The sequence below is a fragment of the Emydura macquarii genome, unplaced genomic scaffold, assembly GCF_026122565.2.
Source record: "Emydura macquarii macquarii isolate MOO-44397 ecotype Brisbane River unplaced genomic scaffold, CSIRO-AGI_Emac_v2 contig_2205, whole genome shotgun sequence".
Taxonomy (NCBI): Eukaryota; Metazoa; Chordata; order Testudines; family Chelidae; genus Emydura; species Emydura macquarii.
The window spans coordinates 17,584,972-17,603,202 of record NW_027132342.1 but is presented as its reverse complement, the minus strand read 5'-3'; the positions used below and the strand labels follow the sequence as shown (position 1 = coordinate 17,603,202).

Here is an 18,231-nt window from a genome sequence, read left to right as displayed (position 1 = left end):
GTGCATAATCCCTTTGATTTCATTGCCTTGCATATTATTTCTTGAAACATCAATTTAACAAACATGTGGAGATATACTTCTGACTCAAGAAATCATCACTTAGCATTGGAGTGCTTACAATTTATTGCCCAGTATTAATTAATTAGTTAATCTTTGTAAAGGGGCTTTTACTATGTAAAGTGCTATTTGAATGCTAAACATATGATCCTCAATCTAATTTGTTTGCAACCACATCTTCATTACCTACACTATCTTTAGAAGGCTGAGCAAAGGGGAAAAAATCCTCAGTTTAAATTTTAAAAATAAATTTAAAAACAACAGCAGTTAATTGAAAAATATTGCAACATGGTGGGGAGAAATCTGGGAGGACCATTTCGTCTTCCTCAGGCAGTTCTAAATCTGAGATGGTTTCTCTACTTTCGATGGTCTTTGATTTTGTTTTTCTTCCATCTTCCTCTGCCTTGTTCTTCTCTCTTTCTTGATCTTCAACCTGCCCTCTTCCAGATCTTGGCCTTGTCTTAAAAAGAACCTTTTGAAGCTGTGGAATCACTTAGCGCTAGAGTCTGACACCCTTCCATTGAACAGGATACTTCGCTCCATGCGTGGTCTTGATTTTCAAGAGGATGGCTCAAAAGAAAGGACTACTCAGCACAGAGGTGTCAGAATCTGGCCCACATAGCACCACCAGGGCCAACTCCAGCCCAGATATAACTAGATACAAGATCACTGAAGAAAATGGAAATGCAACCATTTGTACCACAGTTTAATTTCACTCAACCAGATTTAGCCTGTCCCTCTATTTCCTGCAGTGTTGTTGTAGCCATTTGGGTCCCAGGATATTAGAGAGACAAGGTGGGTGAGGTAATATCTTTTATTGGACCTACTTCAGTTGGTGAGAGCTAAAACTCGTCTCTCTAATCAAAAGCAATTGGTCCACAAAAACCTATTATTACCTCACCCGCCTTGTCCCTCTGCTTCCTGAAAGGCATTGTTCTAAATCTGGGTAACCAAATTCAGGGGCATCATTTCAGATTTCAGTAGTAGAGGAGGGGGCAACTTTCAGTGGAGTGTCAGGTGATTGTTTAGTCCCCGGAAGCTCTTGGATAACATGGAAAAATCCATGATTAGCCATCCCCTTCACAGCTGCAAAGGGAGAGACCTCATTATTCTTTTCCTTGAAAAGCTGAGACTCTGAAGCAGAAGACAGCAGCCCCCAAACCACTTCTGGGCTGGGAGTAGGCACTTCAGTTCAATACAGGGGAGCTGGGACCAGTGTTGCCCTAAAATCTAAGCTGGGGGGAGTGGGAGGGAGATGTTGGCTTTGTTTATGGAGGTGATGGTGCTCCTCTCAGCCACTGAATCCCGAGCCAGCCCTCTCACCACACTCACAAGAGTAGAGTCCTGCCTACATCCACTAAACTGAGCACCTTTCACTCGTCACATGTGAGACAGAAGACCCATGTCAAATCTCCCACTTCATTGATCCCTTAGCAACTAATACTTCTTGCCAGTCACAGCATCTGGCCCCCAAATGCTGGGACAAATCAATGGCAAGGGAGTGTGACAGTGGATGAGATTGGAGCAGAGCTGCAGTCAGACAGATGGGTCCCTGAGGCCAGGCTGTGTAGGTTGGGGAGCAGATGCTCCAAGCTACCCCATGGGGCTCCAAACTCCAAAGGTTTCAGAGAGCAAAGCTGATCTCTGGGCCTGGTGTCTGAATTGTTCACACATGGTAACTGGTCACACATTTCAATTCACCCTTCCCCCCAACTCCACCCTATCTAAATTATGACCCTGGCCAAATGCCTATTGAGCGCTCAATACATATTTCTGTCTCTGTAAGCAAGGGTCTTCTTCATATTTAGATTTTTTTTAACTTTACTTCATTTGTTGACAGTCCATTCTTATTACAGTTTTCAAGCATTCCAGAAAAGCTCCTTACTGCTCAAGAACAGCAAATGTCGCACATCTTGTGACAATGGTATTTCAGTCATGTCATTGGATGGCACTCATTCTGGCTCCTCTTGTCTTTTTATATTTTCTTTCCTTTTCATTGGTTTTACCCTTTATCAAGCCCATTTTTACTGATGAGTCTGGTTTGGTTTTGTTCCTTGTGTCTTCTTTCTCTCCAGATAAACTGAAATCAGCACTTCCTTGCTGACTCCTGAGGTCTTAAACATGGTAGGAAACTATTTTATTCAGGCAGCCTGCTGAATTTAAACTTGCACGAGTAGCAGTTACCCAATTCTCCGGCTCAAGGTTTTGATTATTTTACATTTGTATTTACAGTTCATTGGTATCACAACTGGTGATTTGTACAACTTTCCTTTTTGTAAAATCTCAACCTTGTTTCCAATGTGTTGGGCATTTACCTTATTTAATTCAAAGGAAACAGGAATATAGAGGTGACTGTTCTATGACTGCAACTTTATTCACTGCATTCCCACAAGTAGAGTAGTTGCCCTGCGTGGAATCTGGCATCTCTAAATTGAACCAAAATACTTCAGTGCTAGCTGGAGATTACTTCTGGCAATATTGTAGTATTCATAACAAGAGACCAGAGAAATGGATACAGAAAAGAGGTGACAAAGAAGGTAGGCATGGGGAAGCTGGAGGCCATGAGAGGGATGGGTGGAAAATCAAAGAACTGAAATTGGGGCAATTTGTAAAGGCAGCACGATGCCACACAACCCGGTATGGTTGCCTTCTGCCCTCCTCACAACCATCAAATACCCTTGCAGATGGGTGTGTGTGTGTGTGTGTGTTCACATAGACAAACAGAGGTGGATGACACACGTTACCAGCAACTCAGGGTTATAAACACAGGAATTCCAGATTCTCAAAAATATAGAAGGACTTTTAGGCAGCAACATACCACTAAAACATTCCAATTTAACAAAACAAAACTATTGGTGATGTCCGCCATGTTCCCAGCTGGTGACTATTGGTTTGGCTGAAAAGCAAGGCCCCCTTACCAGATTGTTTAATGGAAAGTGCAGGATATCTTGGAAGGCAGCTTGGACAGTGGACAGGAGTATGTGTGGTATGAGCAGGAATGCATGAGGGCAGGTCTATCAGAAGCTGCAAAGAACTTGGTTTCTCTCCCTCCCCACATACTGATTCCACATTGGATTGCTCTGCACAACAGTTCATGGGACCACATCCCTTCCTCTGCTAGATGGCATATTGCAAGATCCAAAAAGGGGTGCTCAGTTGGTGGTGGAGGTGGGGTTGTCTACAAGTTGAATCCTGCCTTGCTTGAGGTGGGTTCCCATGTGAATTATCTAATTTAGCAAGGTCTGAGTTAGCAACATTTTGCCCAGGGGATGGCAGTGCAGGGAGGATCGAGCAAGACCTCATGAATAATCCAGGATTCTTGCTCCCTCTAACGTCTGGGTGTAAAAGGAGTGAAAAACCCCACCCCTCTTCAGAGGTCCCTTTAATATCAACTAACCAATGGATCAACTGCCAATAAATTATTATTGTAATAAAAACATTGTATGTTCCAAATGCATGAAAGATGCTCTCTCTGTCCCCAACACACCAGAGCAGCTCCCTCCCAAGCCATCTTGGAGTGCTGCAGATTCACCGGGTCACTGGTGTAACATAGTTGGCAGGGAAGAGACCCAATTTGCCACGCAGGCGCCCTGTCCACCAAGAGGGGTTAGAGTTGTCCAGGACTTCTACGATGTCTCCACTGCGGAATCCTAGCTCATCATAGTCCATTGCCTCAAAGTCATACAGGGCTTGGACCCATAGTGTTTGCTGAGGAGGAGATAGGAGAGGTCAGTCACAATTCTTATGAATCTCCCCCACAACACAAACCAAAACCAGCAAAAAAATACAACACCAGGAAATGAAACCATGATGCCGGTATGGATTTCAATGGAAGAGCCATCAGGACCCCATTAAGTAGAGCGGGAATAATATTTTACACACACGCATGCATACACACGCGCACACACACAAAGTTCTGCAGGAGAGAGATAGTTACCAGTTCCTTGTTGCTCATACTGAATTACTGGCCAGGTAATTCAGGCACGAGATTGGAGCCAGGCTCTGTCGGTCGTGACACGATGCTCCTTGGGGAATGCAGAACGAGCCCAAAGTCCAGGTTTCTTCTTCTTCTTCTTCTTTTTTTTTTTTAATATAATAATTCATCCCCATTTGGATCTATGGATTTGTTATGTCAGATGGTCTTGTTTGATGTGATCATCAATTACGTTTGATGCTGCAGGGGTGACAACTTTTCCATCATTTTTGCATTTCTGTTTCACACCTTATCATCTTATCTTGTTCCTGTTTTGGGATTGCAAACTCCCCCCTGTTTTCCGGGGTTCCTTATCTCGATCTTCGGCCATGTGGATCATAAAGGTTCTTAAAACAAAAGCATCTCATCTCCTCTCCCTCCTTCCTTCGAGGCTGAAGTTATTGCCTCAGTGATTGCTTTTTTGCCATCTTATTTTAACATTTAAACCACATTTATTCCTCATTCATACTTACTAAAAATTATTACATTATTATTTCATTCCATTAATAACATTTTGTCTTTACCTTATTTACCAATTTAATACAAATTCTTATATTTATACCAATTTTACTAACACTATTTTAGTAAAAAGGAATACATATGTAGAAATCTTAAATCTTGTTTGTCCTCTTATTGAACCCCTGATTTACACAGCCACATTTCTGATACGCATTGGGCCTGTTACCCAGCATTTGTAAATTACCACAGAATCAGGTTTTAAGATGTTCCCAAACATCCACTCGAAGTAACAAACAGCAGGGTTCTAATATATCATGAATGTTAAATTACAGAATGTTTGAGCAGGATGTCCTTACTTCAGTTAATGACCATAGTGGATCCTGGGGTAGCATGAACAATTAGTATGTCCAGAATTCCCTTATCTATATTGCCTAGTTGTTTTATTTTTCAGTGTAAAAATTAACCCTTAAGCCTCCTGTTGTGTTATCCAGGGTTTAGGCCTGCGTTGGTTCAGATCTGTATTACAGTATTACAATGTTATAGTGCAGGGGTCTGCTGGGGCCTACAGTAAGAGAGACACAGGAGGATGGGAGCCCCCAGTATCAGGAGCCCCCAGTATCAGAGCCCCCAGTATCCCTTTCAACATATACACTCCCAAAGCAGAACTTAAGTGTCTGGGGCCTACAGTAATAGATCATGCATCACAGAAACAGGTGACAGGGATGTGCAACATCAGATTAGGTATACACAGTTCCTCCCCTGACCTCTCCCAGAGAACAGTAAACCTCCTAGACTCTCTGATTGTTTCTTTGAGAGAAGGAATCAGGTAGAGGACGGGCATATATAGCAAACCACCTACCTGTGACTGTGGATGTGATGCATCTGTATGTCTCCGGTGCATGGATGCTGCACTCCCTTCTCCATGGTCTCTGAGGCCTTGAAGCCCATCCTTCCTATCCAGGCTCCCACCACATCTGTCCTAAAAAGTGAGGTGCAAGAGAAGAGCTATAAATATACTCAGTTGTGCAACTGGAATGAGAGCATTCAGTTACTGGGTACCAGAGTTTCAGGATCCAGTCAGTACATATGTCACCTAATGCCTCCAAGTAATGTCTTTTCCCTATTTATTAGGTGTTTGTTTCCCACATGTTCATTGGGCTGCAAGCAACACACCTAATAAGAAAGGACTCCCCAATTTCCTTTCTCAAATCCTAGCATTTCAAATGCCCTTTTTGGTCATGCCTGTACTTTAGTCAGCCTAAAAGGTCAGTGTGACTGGATTCCACTTTGTATGTCAATTGTCCCTGGCAGGAAGTGTTAGAGTGAGTCAAACTCGGGGCTTGTCTTCACTCACCTCAGAGATTCGGCGGCAGTCGACCGGAGTTACGCAAACTACGCAAAAAACTTGCGTAACTCCCATCGACTTCTGTGCTTCTGTTCTGTGCGACGTCTTCACTGCACTGTGCCGACGGGAACCACGTTCCTGTTGACGCAGCGCTACGCCATTTGAGAAGGTGGTCTTAATATGTCTACTTCTAGATCGACTGAGTGGGTTTTCACTGACCGCTCAGTTGATCCAGATAAGTTGATCTGAGAGTGGTGAATTTGCTGCCGTCAGTGAAGACATAGCCTCAGTCTGACTTTAGAGACGCAGGATTTATTTTTTTGTATACTTTTCTCTTACAAGTATTTCTGCTCTCTATCAAATATGACTCATTGACAGATTTGTCACAAAGAGCGCAGGCTCCAATCTTGTAAAAAGCTCTATTATTCTACCAATAGTCTTCTTATATAACATTGCTCCTGAATGATGGAATGATAGAACTGGCCAATTCTGAAGTGTTCTTGGCCCTCCTATAGTGGGACTTGCCCTATGAGGCTTGGTTTTGGATCTCTTCCCCTAGCAGAACCAATCTTCTCCTCAGATGAGGCCAATACTGTTGCAGCATTTCTAGCTACATACAGGAGGCAGCTCCTCCTCCCCAGTGGGAGCCATTTCCCACCCAAATCAATATGGAATGGTTATAAAGGCAGCACCATGCACTGCTCTTTTCCCCCTATCCCTATGATAAGAGCATTTGTCTCATGCACCTTCACCATCTCTGGCAAGCCTGAGGAGTGAAGGACCACACACCAGGAGTTCCTAGCAGAGAAAGAGAGAACCCAGGATTCACATCCGAAACAGGGAGCAAGTGGAAAGTGCACAAAGAAACCAAACTTTCTCAATGGTAAACAATTCATTTCCTATTCCCAACGTGCATTATGGTGCTCAATGTTATCACCACAACAAAGCAAAATAAACTGGTTGCAGAGTTGGACTTGTCCTACAGACTTGAGAGGCATGCCTAGATATGTGTGTGTGTGGGGCGGTGTTATTCTGTGCTCCCAATATGACTTTTAGTCTTGTCCCAAGCTCAGCTGGGACATAACAGTTCTCCATATTTAGCCATTTTTTCAACACTTAATTTGTTGTTTCCAGTCCTCCAGCTACAGTGTCACTGCCTGTTGAGATATGATTTTTGCAGGTCTGTCCCACGAGTCTTGATATTCAGAGGACAAAATAGATGACATATTTATTTCAGCCCACCAGATGTCACCATGCTGACACCACACATTGATGCTACATCACAATGTGAAGAAAGAGTCATGAAGCAGTCATGGCGATGCACTTAAACGATTCAGTAAACAGCCTGTCATCTAGTGAGCATAGACCAGCCTGTCCTGGAGCCAGGGCTCAGCCCAACTAAATCCTCTTTCCCAGTGATACCTGTTGCTGCTGCTGCAGGGATGGTGAGTGATCTGTGTATCTTTTGGACATTGGTGCTCGGATTTCTCCAGCCGCTCCACTCAGGCGGAGTCCTTCCTGGGCCCCTCGTTCCAGGCTCCCACCACGCCTCTCCTGGGGGGAGAGTGATAAAGGTTGGGCCAGGTCTGCTTCCCACTGCCCCCTTGCTGTTACTCTGGTAATCAGTACCCCATCCCTTTCCTTCTCCAGATCTCTGTCTTCCCACTACTCTCCCTAACCCTAGAGTCTATGCAAAGGAGAACTCCTGTTCCACTGAACAAATTGACAAATCTGGGACCCTGGATTTTGTATCTTCACCACAGCCATTCCCCCTCAGAAGTGCACATGGGGATTTGGGGCTCTGAGCCCAAATACATGAATGGGTTTGGAGCCTGCATCTGTCCCCCAGTGCATCCACAAGGTGAGCTGGGCCCCCATGTTCCCTCCAGTAAACTAGCATGTGTGGCTGAGGCCCCCTCTGAACATAAAGAGAAGAGCATGACTGGGGCCTGCTTCCCCACAGTAAATAAGAGTGTTTTTTTTTGTTTGGTGAACTGTGCTGACGCAGACTTTCAGGGGCTCAGCACCCACAATGACACCAGAGTTTCAGGAGAGCTCAGCACCCAACATGCACCCAAAGGGCTGAGTGCTTTTGAAAATTGAGCCATTTATTGTCGTGCCTAAAAAAGGAGCTGAGCTCTTTTGAGGTCTCTGGCCTTAGATGTAATTTGTCTCTGCACCTGGATCTACTTATGGTTAATTATTGTTATCATCATTGCTGGAGTGCCTATAAGCCCCCAGTCATGGCCCAAGACCCAGCACAAACCCAGACAAGGTCATCAACACAGCAAATGGGTGGGACAATGGCTGCAAACCCCCCGCCCCATCTCTTTCGTTTACCTGTCTACATCTTGGCACAAATGTCATCCCCTCTTCCTCCCTGCTCTGAGCCACCTTAAACAGGTTGTTTTACTAATACAATATCTCCCGCCCTCCGCAAACTATCCTCTGCGCTTGGCTCTCTCCTATATTGGCCTCTCTTACATCTTGGTAATGCTTTTTAAAAAGCCAGATAAGTGGTCTAGAAGGAGTCAACAACATGAGACCCTGTATCAGATTGAGAAATAAATCCTATCGCCCTTCTGGAACTGAAAAGAATGCCCTACATGCGGCTTATAAAACTTTATTGCCACAGTGAACAAAGTCATATATTATCTGCCTTATCTCTACCCACACATCCTGGTAACTTAATGCCACAGTCCGTATCCTGGTTAAGCAGTGCAGTGAGTTACTGTAGTTACCATGTGTTTTTTTTCTCTCTCTGTCTCACAGCATTGTGTGTGCAATGGCTGGCAGCTTGTGCTGTGTCGTTCCCTCATTTTCCTGTCATACAACCAAATGGGCATTCAGTGGACAGGGATTTCCCTGCTTCCACAAACATCTTTTGCTGCTTCTTCCTTGAACTCCCAAACTGTGCCCACATCTCTTGAATTCTGGGACAACTTTATGCCCTTTTTTTTGCCACCCCTTCTACATCCTGTCCCCAATTCCTCCACAATACCCTGCTAATTTCTGTAAATGATAAGAGATAAGCAATTCCCCCATCCAGTCAAACTTTCAGCTATAACAATGGCAGCACCCAGAGTCCATTCAAGGAGGGAAAGAAATCAAATTCAGATTCTTCTGTCACCTGTCTGCCAATAAACTCAGCCTGCCCTGTGGTCCCCTTCTATTCTTTCCCTAAGCCCCTGAACACCTCAGTGTTCCTCAAGTTATTCTGTACCACTCCTCCCTAAAGCTAAACATGGCTCCCCTTATCTGTGCCAATGCCCCTTCCTGCAGTTCCAGTCCTTGGGCCTCTACACAGCTCTGGCAAAGCCCTTCATGCCTTATTTGCAGCATTCCCTACTGCAGACTTCAGCTTGTCGTAAATGGAGATAGCAAATCACAGTAAGTTATGTAATGTGCTAATGACGCAATCAGTCAAAAATCTAGGCTGAGAGGCCCTCCGACCTAGCGACCTGGCTGGGATTCTATTCAAGGTCTCCAGAGGCAACATTCTAGTGCTAAATTCATCCAATGGGATTGCTTTCTCCTCTTGGGTTTTGCAGGGATTATTTGAGAGCCCGGGGTGTACCTTCTCTCCTTGGCTCCCATCTCTCAGGAGGATCTGCTTCTGCCTGGAGATAGATGAGGTCTTGTAGTACTCCACCAACTTGTTTAGTGACTGGAATTTCTCTGTCCACAAGTAGTAGTTGCCCTTTGTGTCCCTCATCACCCGGAAGTGCTGGACATCATTCTCATGCCTGTGATCAAGGGGAAGATGAACATCAGATGATAACAACTTTACTTTCCTTGAACATCGGTAATCCAGAAAGATCCCAAAAGTTCTTTGCAGAATCTGGATCAAATTCGGACTTGTGGAAAAGCAAAGTCAGTGGAATTGCACCTGGATACACTGGATCTGAACGTGACCCTGTATGTAAAGGAATCACTCACCAACCACAAAAACGCAGCTGCATGGTCAAATGGTAGAATCAGTACTGTCGAAATAAGGGTCGTGGGATCTTTCATGACCACAAAAGGTTGCAAGCTTCATTCTACATCTTATGTAAAAGAGGGTAATGCAGCAGCACGGTGCTCATTACAACTGGATCTGCACGGATTCTCAGGAAAGGGCGCAGCCAGTTTATAACCTTACCGGAGGCATTTTTCCTCAGGCTAATCCCTAGACCAGATGGGGCGAAGGAGGCCAAGGACTGGGATTTACCCCTTCGTACTTGTTGCGTAACGTCCACCAGCGCCAAATGGAACAATGGATTCCCTCTGAAGAAACGTCTGCAGTCCCAGTGCCATGCTGGGCCCACGCAGGAGGGGGCAATGTTGGGTTTGAAACAAAGGCTGGGAATGGCTGGACTAGAAAAAGTGGCTGAAAAGGGAAACAAGCATAGGGAGTAAGAGGCCCAAGGGGCTGGGAATTGGAGTCTTTTTGATTTATTAGTCAATGATCATGCAGCATTTCAGGATGCAAAGTGCTATGTAAATGCTAAGTATTTTTGCTATCATAATTGTTAAGCTGCTGGTTCCTGTGTAATTTGGTCAACAGTGATTGAAAGTCATTCCCATCTGGTGGCTGCTCAGTGGCCTATGTGAAATAAATTAATGGTGTAAGTCACCTCCTAATGCATATTAAACAAAATTCTCGGCCAGTAGCTAAAGCCATCATGCAAACAACATACCTGGAAGGCACACATTTTGCACTGGGGGAGATGGTCCACAGAATGCCCTCTGCTCTGCTTCAAAAGAAGCAGGACAGCTGGGGTTGCGATTTTGGGAAGTGGTATTTGCTGTGTCACTTTAATGGAAGAAGAAACATTTGAGAAGCAGATGCCTCACTTGTTCCCATCGATTGGCATCAGAGACTCTTCCCAAAAGGCAATGCCATCCTGTCAAGAGGAGGCTACGGACAGCATTAACCAGAAACAAGGTAGGAAGATACTGTAAGTAGCAGGTACCTGACAGAGATGGAGAAGTCACCGGGGGAGTTCTGGCTGGCTCGGATGATGAACGTGCCAATTTCCTTGCTCATGAGTAAGTTCTCTGCCTCATGGCGGGATATCCCTTCATTAAACCAGCTGTCAAGGGGAATAAATCACATGCATATGAATAAGGAAGATGAGTTAGAGAAGAAGAAGGGAAGCGGTGAAAGGAGGGTTGGGAGAGAGAGTGAATGAACAGAGGTAGGGGGAGGAGAGGGGAAAGGGACTAGAGGGGGATTCCATAGACCTATCTCCTGCTAACAATGCATGCCCTCAAGGTATGGTTTGTAGAAACAGAGATGAGGAAAATGGCCCTTCACGAAGACCAAACAACTTCCTTCCCCCATCTGTTTCCAGTGTCCAGCCTGAACAGCTTTTAAAATGTGGAGCTGCTGCTGCTCAGAAAAGGATCAAAGTGGAAATGTTTCAGCCCAGCTATTACATACTTTGTGTGTGTTAGAGAGAAAGGTTAGTGAAGATGTAATTATTATGTGAGATGCATAATGAATGGTCTGATTCCTCTGCTCCAAGCGTGCCAGGAAAAAGCTGCTAGCGTAACACCCTGTGGCACAGACACTTCAGCTCACCATGTGCATGAAGCATGGAGGGACAGAACTTTGGTGCCAAAAATGCATGCCTGTATTTGCTTGTTGAGCTAACAGAGAAAGTGCCACAGCTCAGCCGGCAGGTGGATTTCACACACATACCGTATCATCAACTCTCTGGATTTTTTCCACCAGTGACGTAATTTTTTCTGGGGCTGGAGCCAGTCTGGCAATGACCCCAAAAGCTTGTGTGAATTTAAGCCCTCTGACTGGCTGCCTGCCCCACTTGCCCACCACCTGGGAATGGGCAACCAATCAAAGATGCTACAGGAAGAGCTCCCTCCCTCTCCCCATAGCTGTATGAAGCCAGTCTCACAGAAGGGGAGGGGAGGGAACAGACACCCTCAGCAGCCCAGGATGGCTCACTGCTTCCTTCTTCCTGGACCTCCTGTGAGCAACTGGCACAGGACGGGACCTCTGCTCCTCCCTCATATCCCCCACAGCCAGCCTGGTAACAGCGGGAAGGGGCAGAGGGGAGCAATGACCCTGCTGCAGACCCCCAGGCCTGGCAGATGGGGGTGGAGCACACCAGGAGGAGAAGAGGTCAGGCTGGGGGGGCTGTGCTGACAGGTCGTGGGTTTGGAGGGGCTGAACAGAGGGCATCAGAACTGATGGGGGTTGAAGATAAACTGATGGGAGGCACAACTGACGGAGGTTTGGGGGCAGAATTGCTGGGCAGGGGAGGGACGGGCAGATGTGGAGGTGAGAGCTCCTGCAGCAGGGGCCAAAATCACCTTATCTAATCCATTTGGGAGCATGGGCAATACTAATTGTCACACACACTCTGGGGATGGGCAGAGGAAGTACAGAAATCAAAGGCAGATCGAAACACATTGCGCGCACGCATGTGCACACACACATTTTTGGGGCCAATCCCATGATTTTTTAGGATCTCTCGTGATTTTTCTCTTGAGAAAACGAAACCTGCAAACAGGTCTTCTAAATTCTATCCAGCAGGGGGCAGTGGCGCACAGGCATTCACAGAGAGACCAATCCCTCCAGTACCTACAGGAGCAGCTCTTCTAACACCTGCACCGGGGTAATAATACAGAAATAACAACAACAATAATAAATCTTAGTTGGCAACACACTTGGCAGTGTGGGGAAAAGCCCCCCCCCTGCATCTATCTAACCTGGGTTATCATCAGTGACAATCAATGTTTAGACGATAGACATTGCTTCTCATGTAGCATCATCACACTGATCTCTAGTGGATACAATGAAAGTCACATACACACGGGGGCGGTGGGGAGGTTATTAAGGACAAAGCTTAGAGGGAGGGCTTTTACATTTCTATATCCTGTTTACAGAGAGAAAGCCCCTAGTCTTCCTCTTCTACCTGTTCTTTGTCACTATTGTCAAGACCCCTTGTCATTGACAATTCTCCTTGTGCCCGAGAAGAGCAAGATGTAGCTCCTACCACATCCTAGCAACATCCTTCTAAGCAACCGTAACAAGGGAGTCATTTGAGAGTGACAGAGTTTTGGACTGTCAGAACTAAAATATCAGGGGGTGCTGCACGGCAGGAATAAGGTTCATTGACAGGTCAGTGTGTGGATTTTTGCCATAGACCCTGCCTGTATTAAAGTGCACCATGCTCTAAGAAAGCACGAGGGAGGAAATGCTGGCTAAACACACACACTGACTGTGTCTACACTTATGGCAGCATGTAGAGTAAAGGCACTACATATGTAGTTACATGCCAGGGAGAAAAACAGTCTGCGCCACATTTGTCACTGCGATGTGTAGCTGAACATGTTGTGAAAGGCTCAGGGGGGAGGGCAACAGAGACTGGGTGACTGGGCATCAAAATGGCAGATGAAATTCCATGTTGATAAATGCAAAGTAATGCACACTGGAAAACATCATCCCAACTATACATATAAAATGACGGGGTCTGAATTAGCTGTTCCCACTCAAGAAAGAGATCTTGGAATCATTGTGGACAGTTCTCTGAAAACATCCGCTCAATGTGCAGAGGCAAACAAAAAAGCTAACAGAATGTTGGGAACCATTAGGAAAGGAAAGACAGAAAACATCATAATGTCTCAATATAAATCCATGGTACACCCACATCTTGAATACTGAGTGCAGATCTTGTTGCTCCATCTCAAAAAAGATATATTGGAATTGGAAAAGATACAGAGAAGGGCAACAAAAATGATCAGGGGAATGGAACAGCTTCCATGTGAGGGGAGATTAAAAAGACTGGGATTTTCAGCCTGGAAAAGAGACAACTAAGGGGGGACATGACAGAGGTCTATAAAATCTTGACTAGTGTGGAGAAAGTGAATAAGGAAATGTTATTTATTCCTTCACATAACTCAAGAACTAATGGTCACCCAATGAAATTAATAGGCAGCAGGTTTAAAATAAACAAAAGAAAGTAATTCTTCACACAACACACAGTCAACCTGTGGAACTCTTTGCCAGGGGATGTTGTGAGGGCCAAAACTATAATAGGTTTAAAAAAACCAACTAGATAAGTTTGTAGAGAATAGGTCCATCAGTGGCTATTAGCCAGGATGGGCAGGGATGCAACTTCATGCTCTGGGTGTCCCTAGCCTCTGTTTGCCAGAAGCTGGGAGTGGATGACAGGGTTGGGTCACTTGATGATTACCAGTTCTGTTCATTCCCTCTGAAGCACCTGGCATTGGCCACTATTGGAAGACAGGATACTGGCAGTGGTGTACCAAGGGGAGGGAGGGGGTCCAGGCCCCCAGGCGCCAGCCTGCAGGGGGGTGCCGGGCTGGCCCTTCGCGACATGCAGGAGGCTGGGGGCGCAGGAAGCTCTGAGCCTCAGCCCATCATGAAGGGCTGGCCCGGAGCACACTTACCCGCTGCTCCAGCTCTGCAGCCCAATGCAGGAGCGGAAAGTAGGAGCATCTGCCCCTCAGCCTCCTGCGCCCCTTGCCCATCATGAAGGGATGACCCGGCACCACCCCACCCGGGCTGGAGGGTGAGGCTGCCCCATCTGAGCTGGTGCTGGGCTGCAGGGTTGGAGCGGTGGGAAAGTGTGGGGCACCAGGGCGGCCCTTCACGATGCGCAAGGGGGGGGGGGCAGGAGCAGAAGCGGGAGCAGCTGTCCCTCAGCCTCCTGCATCCTCTGCCCCATGAGGCCACCCCGCCCATCTGAGCTGGTGCTGAGCTGCGGGGCTGGAGCAGCGGGTAAGTGCGGGTGGGGGGCGCTGGGCCAGCCCTTCACGACGGGTGGGTGGCGGGGGGCACAGGAGGCTCTGAGAGGCACCCCTCAGTGCCTCTGCCCCACGTGTTGTGAAGGGCCGGCCCAGCCCCCCTCCCCAGGCTGGGGGGTGAGGCCGCCCCATCCAAGCTGGTGCCGGGCTGCGGGGCTGCAGCAGAAGAAGCAGGCACCATGCGCCGGGTAAGTGTGGGTGGAGGGGGGTGGCAGAGCCAAGCCTGCATTTGTGCCTCCCCCCGTCTCACTCCCCCCCACCCACAGATACAGACCCCCTCTTCCTGGGGCAGCTGTGGGGTGGTGCTAGGACCCCTCCTGCCCTGCGCCAAGGGGGGGGGCGTGAGGGTTGGGGGGAGCACAAATGTAGGCTTGGCCCCTGGGCACTGGAGACCCTCCATACACCACTGGATACTGGGCTAGATGGACCATTGGTCTGACCCAGTCTGGCCGTTCTTATGTTCTTACGAGAAAGCTTCAGTAGCAGGAAGGCAGCAGGACGCTGCACTGCTAAAAACAGCAGCGTAGACATGGGAGGCACTGCGTGGGCGGGTTACCATACGCCTAGGTTTTCCTGGATATAAGCTCTTTTTTTGGTCCTCTGATTTCTGTTTGGCCTGATTTTTGAAAGCTGAACAAATGTCCGTGATTTTGAGCTAGGCGGCTGGAGAGCGGTGGCTGCTGGCCGGGCACCCATCTCTGAAGCAGCGCAGAAGTAAGGGTAGCATAGTCCAGTGTTGCCACCCTTCTGTGCTGCTGCTGGCAGCGGCGCCACCTTCAGAGCATGGTGGCCGGAGAGTGGCAGCTGATGTACCCTTCCCCCCTCCCCCCCAACTTTCCCTCTCCCCCAGCAGTGTCTGCTCTTTGGGAACTTGAAATATGGTAATCCTATGTAAAGAGCCTGTGAGGGGTAAACATCCTGGACATTCAGGCGTGTATGGCTCTCTCCTCTCCTCTTGTCACCTTCTATACTGCTATTTATTCCTGTGCTAGCTGGGTGTGCAGTGTCTGTACTCTACCCATGCTGCAGTAAGTGTAGATGTGCACACATATGACAAAATTCCCTGCAAGTTTCAAGGGAAAGGCACATGATCTCTGTTGTACTTACACAGGAATGTGAATATCTATGAAGTTCTTGGGGACATATCCCTCGTGACTTCTGAGCTCAGCTCTGTACCATTCTTCCTGGGAGCTTAAAATCTGCAGCAGAGAGACAAAATGAATGAATTAACCTCCTTGGAAAAAACAAGGTAACCAGAGAGAGAAGTTACTGGAAAAGGAAAGAAAGTTTGGAATTATTTGGAAGGATAAAAACAGCCTAGATCGGATTTGCTGGTGCCAAGAGCCCTGGAATCCCATTCCTTCCCCCCACATGCACACTGGAGCAGGACTGGTAGCTGAAGTCCAGTTCAGTGCAAATACCACAATGAGGAAGATATGGAGGAATTACAGGGACTGCTTGTTAGTTTTATACATATTCCTGATGGCTTGTCTAGGAGGCCGGGAGATGTATGCCGCACATCTCTAATGCCTACGTGATGGAGGAGTTCAGCTATGAAGGACTTAGTGGGGATTTAAGGAGTACTTCTGTGTCATTTTTAATGGTTTGCATCGGAGTGTTCCAATTTGACAAGAGATGAAAAAGCTCTGAAAAATTCTGCTACATAGGAATACATGTGTGTGTGATTCAGTCTGTGTTATTGGATGTCATTGTGTGTGTTAGAATTAGTGGGCTGAATCCTCAGCTGTGCAGAGCTCACCCCAGAGCATGTGAAGGGAGGAGGCAAAGGTGGTTCAAAGCCAGTATTCTGCCTCCCTAGATCCTGGGAGTTGCAGGGGGGCCAGCCTATACTGCAAATTGGAGCAGCCTCAGGGCTATGCCTATTATCGCTGGCTGGGCTGGTCCCTCAGGACATTCCACTGACCAGGATTGCTGGACTGCATTATGCTCTGCCTCCACCCCATTCGGCTGAACCAGAGGTGCAGGAACAGGTGGCATATTGCTAGCAGTGTTGCCGGTGGCTATGATTTTATTGCAAGCTTTGTGGTATTTGGTGTTTTTCTTAAAATTCCAGCTCCAGGAGGCAAGTGATTACCTGGGAATCTCAGCTTTCTTTTCTTTTTTTTTTAAAAAGGAAGTTTCTAGACCTTGTGGTTGTAGGGAAAAGCTTGAAGCATGACCCCTAGAGGTTCAGAAAACAGAAGGCAAATAAAAAGTTCCCAAAGTATATAATTTAAAAAAATTAGTGATTTTTAAGCCAGTCTCATTATCTTGGGACCTGACTCATGTTTTTAAACATTTGGGGTTGACAGTACTGAGACCTCTGGGGCTGATTCTCGCCTGCCTTACCCCTGGTGTAGCCCTTACACCTGTGCAAAGGGAGGGAATGGGCAGCTGAGGATTTCTGGATGGGTAGCTGAGGATTTCCCTAGCTTATTGCCAGTTGATTCCCCCAGATGGTGGGCCTGATTTAAGGTCCCGTTGTGCTGCACCAAGCAAACCAAAAGGGGTTCAACTCTTTTCTCCTCTATGGCTCAACATCTATACAGGATATGATTGCATATCAGCAACCCCTTCTTCCCTCATGCCTGGAGACTGCTCTGCTAGCAGCTAGGTTTCCGGCACAATCCACCTGCAAGCTCTTGGTGCGCAAAAGGCAGGCCCCTCTGTGTCATTCTCTCAGAGCAGGGGTGGTGGATTTCCTCCTGTTGCTGCTGGTTCAGGGCCTCACACTTCCTGTTCATTTAATCTCCACATCAATACTGTTTACCTTATCTCCTTCATCGATCAGTTAAGATAAACCCCAGCAGGTTGCACAAGCAGAGTTGGGAGGACAGGTAGGGGTAGGATGCATGAGTGCGTGTGTGCTATGTTACACACTTTGATTTGTCATATCTTTGACCTTGGCTGCTAGGGAGTTGCGTCACCTCAAAGAGAAAGAGGTACAATGAGAGAACAACATCTGGCTTTCCAGTTGTGAATTCTCAATGAAAAGAAATGCCTCGAGATGTACAATCTTCCCAGTGCAGAGGTGGAGGCAGCAGGGGCACGGGGACTGAGCTTGAGCTGAGGAAGCATCAGGAGTGCTACTCTGGGGAAGTGCTCAACCACCCTAAAGAGGAGAAGGGGGATTTGTCCATAGCACCTCTCATGTCACTCTGGAAAGATCCCCCCTTTGACCTTGGTGGGTTCTGGATGAAACCACATTTGCCATAAGCCTCAAGAACGGATGTCGGGGAGAGTAAAGTGAAAAATGGGGGCCTGGATCGAAGGAAAGCTGAGAGGGGAGCTCAGAATTCATAGATCATGATGAATTAGAATAGCTGGGAGTGCTGCAGGCCAAGACAGAGATGCACTGGCAGAGCTGAGTGGTTACATCTCACTACTCAACAACGCTCCTTTTGGCCATTTAAGGAGTGTAGCTGGTGAGCACCTATATGAGTCATGTTCAGACATCTTCAGCTGCAGCAGTGACTATGATACAGGGTGTTGTAGACGGAAGAGTGGGTAAAAAAAATTATATGAGGCTGTGTGGATTCATCCTCATTGCTGCTAACAAGAACAATTCTCCCATAACAAATACAAACAAGGATTAAGTAGACTGTGTTTCACATGCTAT

The 18,231-nt window shown here is 46.9% G+C and overlaps 1 protein-coding gene across 3 annotated transcripts in view; it reads right to left on the bottom strand.

Moving 5' to 3' along the window:
* Positions 1–1,890: 1,890 nt before the first annotated feature.
* GRAP2 (GRB2 related adaptor protein 2) overlaps positions 1,891–18,231 on the bottom strand; it is an 83,558-nt gene continuing 67,217 nt past the window's right edge. For 2 of the 3 annotated variants that reach the window (XM_067559035.1, XM_067559036.1), the window contains 6 exons: positions 15,720–15,811; positions 10,790–10,909; positions 9,412–9,580; positions 7,257–7,388; positions 5,349–5,468; positions 1,891–3,765 (listed from right to left, as the gene is read on the bottom strand). In XM_067559035.1, the coding sequence (XP_067415136.1) occupies positions 3,586–3,765; positions 5,349–5,468; positions 7,257–7,388; positions 9,412–9,580; positions 10,790–10,909; positions 15,720–15,811 (813 nt within the window). In that variant the 3' untranslated portion in view covers positions 1,891–3,585. The remainder of the gene's footprint in view (positions 3,766–5,348; positions 5,469–7,256; positions 7,389–9,411; positions 9,581–10,789; positions 10,910–15,719; positions 15,812–18,231) is intronic. The other variant, XM_067559037.1, reaches the window with a different exon arrangement.